The sequence below is a fragment of the Cydia strobilella genome, chromosome 2, assembly GCF_947568885.1.
Source record: "Cydia strobilella chromosome 2, ilCydStro3.1, whole genome shotgun sequence".
Classification (NCBI taxonomy): domain Eukaryota; kingdom Metazoa; phylum Arthropoda; class Insecta; order Lepidoptera; family Tortricidae; genus Cydia; species Cydia strobilella.
In genome coordinates this window covers 19,004,328-19,011,104 of record NC_086042.1, presented here as the reverse complement: position 1 = coordinate 19,011,104, position 6,777 = coordinate 19,004,328, and the positions used below count along the sequence as shown (strand labels likewise).

The 6,777-nt window shown below is 40.8% G+C and overlaps 1 protein-coding gene across 1 annotated transcript; it reads left to right on the top strand.

Annotated features, from left to right (window-relative positions):
- The first annotated feature begins 653 nt into the window (after window positions 1-653).
- Window positions 654-5,701, top strand: LOC134755466 (uncharacterized). The gene is made up of 6 exons (XM_063692021.1): window positions 654-790; window positions 2,023-2,309; window positions 2,820-2,994; window positions 3,357-3,549; window positions 4,168-4,221; window positions 4,997-5,701. The coding sequence occupies exons 2-6, from the start codon at window positions 2,032-2,034 to the stop codon at window positions 5,407-5,409; spliced, it is 1,113 nt and encodes a 370-aa protein (XP_063548091.1). The 5' UTR covers window positions 654-790; window positions 2,023-2,031; the 3' UTR covers window positions 5,410-5,701.
- Window positions 5,702-6,777: the final 1,076 nt, after the last annotated feature.

The window sequence follows — 6,777 nt, the reverse complement described above, 5'->3', positions numbered from 1 at the left end:
TTTTAGCGTCATAATCATAAGTATTATATTTTAAGCTAGTTTCAAACTTATCATTAATACGTTTTATCATACCTCACATACAACTTATTATTATTAAGTAAGAAAAGTCATGTATGGAGTGAGCACTCTATGCTTACTTATTTCTTTATGACCGTACTCATACTGAGCTGCTTGGCTTGAGTAAAATATTGTAGACCTACATAATTTTTTTGGTTATTTTTTACTTATTATTATGGTCAAATAAGCCATTTGACCATAATAATAAGTAAAAAATAACCAAAAAAATTATTTTGGTTATTTTTTACTTATTATTATGGTCAAATGGCTTATTTGACCATAATAATAAGTAAAAAATAACCAAAAAAATGATACCAATTTGATATCAATATCAGTGCGTGGCTCTCGCTCTCTAGCATGTTTAAATTTACTGCATGTCAGGTGCCTGTAATATCAAATTAGTGTAATATTTTCCGTTTGTAAGCACGCCCCTCATTTTCGTAGCTGGCAAAATCGCCGCGCCTGCGCCCTGGCGGCCTCGTGTTTACATCGACCCACGCACCACGCACCCGGGCAGTCGCTCTCCTTCCACAACATAAATAGCTTCCCGTTGCCGAGCGATCTGCACCAAACGGTATCAATCGTTCCTGGATAATTTATCTGCTACAACAACTAAGGAAGTCCCTAGTTAATTTACGCAATCATTGGCTGAGGCATTCAGATTTGGACCTAGTTACTGTGTACTTAAAGTGACTCGGAACGCGGTGAAAGAGTTGAAAAGATGAATATGTAGGTAAGAGGTATCTTATAAATTATAAAGTACGTTAAGTGTTAAGTTTTCGTTAAATCTAATATTAATAACAAAACTTCCGTGAGACAGACATATTAAATATATTAATACGGACATGCGGATATATATCGGTACGGAGTGAAACATGTCGAGCGTTTTTCGACTTAAAATACGTGAGTGACCCGTTATTAATATATTTAATAAATCTAATATTGATACAAATTGATATGAAAAGATACCTACAAATTTAGGTACTAGTATTTAAATATTTAACTTTTATACAACATTTATTTAACTTTTATCAAAGATAGATATAACTCCGTAATAGATGGATACAGTCTAAGAAAAAAACGTGCCTCGAAAATCAAGAAAATTTGATTCTCGTTCAGAGGGCGCTACTAGCTTTGGCCTACTGTCGTATAGATGGCGTTGACGGTTTCGTTTGTTATTTAACAATTTTAACGCATATCAATGAAAGAACATGGGTCAAAATCATAAAAATAATTATTGCAAATAAAAAAAAACATTTATCCATATTTAAATACATATTATCGTATTTTTATAAATCTTCATTTTTAGTTTTAAAGTGTGTCGATAGATGGCAATGAATTTACTGTGGTTACAAAATTTACTATGACAGTACCGCTCTAGTATAAGTTACTCTATGCTTTTATATAACAATATTACCAATAGGTATCTATTTATCATAACCTAAACTTTTTCTAATTAAGTTGTATCTACGTCGATAACAAGGAAAATAATAACGAGAAATGCGGCTAGCTGCGGCGGCTAGGAGGACTTGATCAACTTCAGTTTAGGTACAAGTACCAGTAGTACCCACGAGGACCAGCAGCAGGAGGTACTTACTTAGGCTAGGCAGTACGTCATAAAAAAAATCTTGCTAGAACGTAGTGGTCATATTCTCTTTGGGCATAGGTATCTATTCCTTCGACCAGTGCTGCATATAGCGACTATCGAGCCTACCCGCTATCACACTCAGGATACTTACCTGAAGACTAACAGACTAACAGAATATAACGTAGGTACAGTTTCTCATATATTTAGTGCCAGTTGCCACATCCGCACTTGACAGACTGACCCGGAGCGTCACCCGGCGCAACGCGGTGGTTTACCATACAATAAAATTTAGCGAACTCTGTAACGATGCCAAACAGTTTGGTGCAACCGACCCTTAATTTTAATTAATATCTTTATGCCTGGCTATCATGTTACAGACGTAACTAATGCCAGTTGTGATACCGGCGACGCTGGCGCCGCGGGCGCCGGCGGGCGTGCGGGCGCGCGAGGCCCTAGTCCCGACCGGCGTTGGCGGCGCCCGGGTGCATGAAGCGCTGACTGCTGCGGGCGCCAGCGCGCGGGCGCGCCAGGCACTCGCTGCCGTCAGCGTGGAGCGTGCGAGGGCGCGCGAAGCGGGCATGCGACGCCGCTTTCAATTTGCGCTCAATGCACAGCTCTCGCAGTCACTCTTTTCTGGCAATCAGATACACCTAAGATACAAATGGTGAGTGATAATAATAGTAACTTCGTACTCGTACAAATTAATGAAATGAGTTTATACTGATAGAGCTCAATAGAAAAGTCCTACCAAACTATATCACTACATAGTATAAAACAAAGTCGCTTTCCGCTGTCTGTCCGTCCGTCTGTCCCGGAAGGTATGTATATTTTGTAAAGGTTTTGTGTAAATTAGTTGAACTACCCGTGCGAAGCCGGGGCGGGTCGCTAGTAACAGATAAAATACACAATATTAAGTCTGCTACAATTTCATTGTTTGGTATAGCTTATATGAACGGGCCTATCTTTACTTTTGAAATCTTTGTTGTCGGTCGTCAACAACTTATGGCGCAAAATACTGGTTCTCTGTGCCGGTTCTATACGAAGTAAATAATATTATAGTTCAATGTCTACATAATATAGTCCCAATTTGCTCTTAACACCTATACAAATATTTGATAGGTGGAGGGAGACGTTACATTTTCCAGGGCAAAGCTCCTATAAAGTTGTTGTGTAGGTTGGACGGGCGATTAGTGGGCGCGTGGCCGACGCCGCGCTGGGAGTGGATCCCCTCGGCCCGGGACGCGGCCCGAGACCGATTCGGTCCGGAGCGCCGCGACCCTTTGCAGTTGCCCGCCTTCGAGCTGCCGCCGCGGTTCCACCCGCCCACGCCGCCTAGCATGCATTTCACGGTAATACACTTATTAAACCGAAATTGATTCAGAGAATACTTAAATAAATGATGCAATCATAAAGACAACTTGAGACAAATGAGCTCAGTAATAAATTGTGTTTTGTATCGCGATTAGTGAGAAGGCACAAAAAAAGCGTCTACCTACTTATGTTCCAGTCTTTAAACAATACGCAGTTGTCATATAGATTGCTGATCCACACGCTGCTCCTGTGTGTGAGTGAGACAGCGCTATGCACGTATATAGCTATGTCCCGCTCGTACCTCGTACCCATTAGCAGCGTGAGGTTCCGCATCCAATATGAAGACCGAATACTCACAATAAGTTTGTACTTATTCAACATTTTAAATCTTGATTTTAAGCATATGGACCTACACCACGCGGCAGCGGGTGGTCCACGAGTAGGCGGTGGAGCCGGAGGTGCCGCTGGGGCCAGTTCGGGTTCCAGTGGCACCAGCGGCGCGGTCGGCGCGGGGGCAGCAGTGCTGGCGCTTGCGGCGCTTGTGCTGCTGGCGCGGGCGCTAGAACGCTGCCTCGACCAGAGACTCTTTAAATGTAAGATACAAATATCCATTTTACTTTTACCACTGTTCCTAATATTGAACCTAGATACGTATTCTGATAGTAATAACAGGATATACATTTGATCTGGATTTGTTATGGGCTTTGACACTGACAAATCATATTCATTAGACTTATATTGAGCGGGATATAGACCGTGATTACCTTTTGTATTATTTGTGAGCTCCCGACACGTGACACGCGTAGTGACACCGTGAGTGTAGTGTGTTTGGACAGACCAACGAGTGTGAACGCGACCGGACCAACAAGTGTGAATGCGACCGTTGGTAACGTTGAAAGTGAACGCAGCCGACGCGCAAGAATGAGGGTAGACAGAGCGCTGTCTACACAACTTTGACACCCACCCGCTATCTTCAGTCACCCGTGAACATGATGCATGTAACTGCGTCGAAATATCGGGAGCTCACAAATAATACAAAAGGTAATCACGGTCTATATCCCGGTCAATATAAGTCTAGTGAAACTAACCGTGAATCATTCAAAACTCTAAATCATATTCATATCAAATCGAGATCATATTCATAACCTGTAATTACAATCAGAATACGCCTCATATTGGCAAAACTTAACTAATCTTTTCGTATTTTACAGTACTGCGGAGGCGATCAGATGAATGGTTTACACCAAACGTTCTCGCTACGAGCCGTAAGTTAAAATTACATTACCGTAAATTTCGCAAAATTGTATTGTAAAGGTTTCATTGGTGTTACTTGGTACCACCCGTCTACCTTAAGATAATCATTGTTATATACGAATAAGATTGTCACTCCTGTAGACAATAGGTAACAACTTGTTACCTACTGTGGTTATACACAGTAGTGGCACAGGTTGATAGAAAAGTGGAACCCGGGAATGCGGATAAGGGATCAATCATAAAATTAATAGGAAACATTATATTTTTCACCTCAGTAGCTCGAACAAGCCTACTTTCCTCACTCCAGGGAGTGAAACAAAGTAGCTTTTTAATTTAGTGAAGGCCAGCATGAACTGCCACTTCATACTTTTATGACAATTTTTTTTCTCTGTTATATTCTGTGTAATTCGAAATACATTTTAACCTTTAATATGTTCTCACTACTGAGGTGAAAAATTATGTGTGCAACACGAGAGCAAAGTTATTTTACATCTCGTGTTTTTGAGTCCCTCGCTACGCTCAAGATTCTAACTTAGAATCACTCGCTTCGCTCGTGATTCAATTATAGAATTTTTTGCTTTCTCGGGACTCAAAAATAACACTCGCAAGAAAAACCAACTTTCCTCTCTTGTTGCATAAATAACTATTGGGTCATATCGAACTACCTGTTATACTGGCATTACTAACGTGAGAATAATGGAAACGTCTTAGCGACAAAGGGCTATCTAATCAAGGGTTTCTAATCAATACTGTTAATATGCATTGGTTTTAAATTAAAATTTCCAGATCACATGACAGAGGAGGGGACAATGGAGGGCGCAGTTCCGGAGAGCCCGAATTTGCCTTTGGGCGAGCCTCCACCACCGTACTCCATGTGCCTGCCCAAGAGTCCGCAAGCCTCTAGCATCGCAGAGCCCCCGCCGCCTTACTCAGCCTGCTACGTAGCCTTTGGGGGGCCTCATGACCCGGTCCCCAGAGTGTATTTGAATGGCCCCACGCTGGACTCGTTCCAAGACACAGGCCAACCAGTAACAGATCAGAACACGAATCATGGTGCCGAGCCCGAAGCGGCCGGGGTGACACCGGAGGGCGTGAGGGCTGGTGACAGAGGATCCGACACTCGTCTTGAAGAATGGAGGTCGAGTAGAGATACCATAACTTTGGAAACAGCCGCTGTGTTTCCCAATAGTGTAGCCTAGTGCAGCGATCGTCTTTGCGAAGTTAACAGTTGTCATTTGCTTACGTTAGGTACCTACTTGTATAGAAGTATTTTTGTATACTTATTACTGATATTTATCGTTCTCTAAGTAGGTGACTTAAGTAATCCATCCTAATTTTAGCAAGTAAATTTAGAGTGGACATTTTGTAATTTATAAACACGCCCTAAGTCAGTCGACATACGTAGGTACTTAGAATTTTTAAGGTTGATTCTGATTCTGTTATAGTATTATGTATGTACAGACTGTATAAAGAAATTATTGTTTGTTAGCAGATATGTTTTTGCAATTATTACTTGTCACTAATTCCTCATACATTTATGTCGTAAGTATCTATACGACTTACGTACCTACCAAAAAAATATTGCACTTTAATTCGAATACTGTAGCTACCAGCATACTTACAACGAATTCCTAAAAAATAAATCCTACATATTAGACTAACATTCATTTTTATTGTAAGTACCTGTTTTTCATGCACATTTGCACAACAACCGTAAGCCATTAAAAACCAATTGCAATGGCTGTTACGGCTTTTATGGTGGGGCAGTAACATGAGAACTAATTAATATGAATCTACTTGGAGAAAGCAGCTCGTTTCATAGTGGGATTCAGACGGGACAATCTTTCGCAAATTCTGGTTAAATTGACAATCTAATTGCTTGGTGCGGACGCAAAATTAAATTCAAGGACATTGGCTCGCCGATCCCACTATTAAATTTAGTAAGTATGCGTGGAATCTAGATGAGATTGACGCAAATTTTATTTATGGTCAAGTTGGCATATTGGCAATCTGACTGTCCCTTCTGGACTGGACGTGGAGTAAAGAGGATAAACGTGCAAAGCTTAACGCAGATGGCGCTGCAATCATTGAATCTAAACGTGCCGTTAGATATGTTAAGTCCAAATAAACATATACTATAGACTTTTTTGAGTTCCTGACTGTTGGAATTGTTCATAATCAGTGGAAATAAAGTTTATAATTTCTCAATACGAAGAACATTATTAAAGCTTAAGCTACTTAGGCCCACTTTCACCATCCCACTAACCCGGGGTTAAGCGGTTAAACCGTTAACACAGTGTCAAATTGTACCAGTAACCATGGTAACTTCAAGTTTAACCGGTTTAACCGGTAGTATAATGGTGCAAGTGGGCCTGAAGGTAGTTAAAAATAATTATTGGGATAGGGATTAAGTTTGTGATTGTTTTAGTCATGGTTTTACACAATAAATGTTTCACCACACCTGCTCCTACGGGCTCTCTTTAATCTCTTTATACTTTTCCTACCTACTTGAAAAACTGATGGGAAAGTTGCATATTATCCACAAGAGTGGCAAAGCAATTGATGCA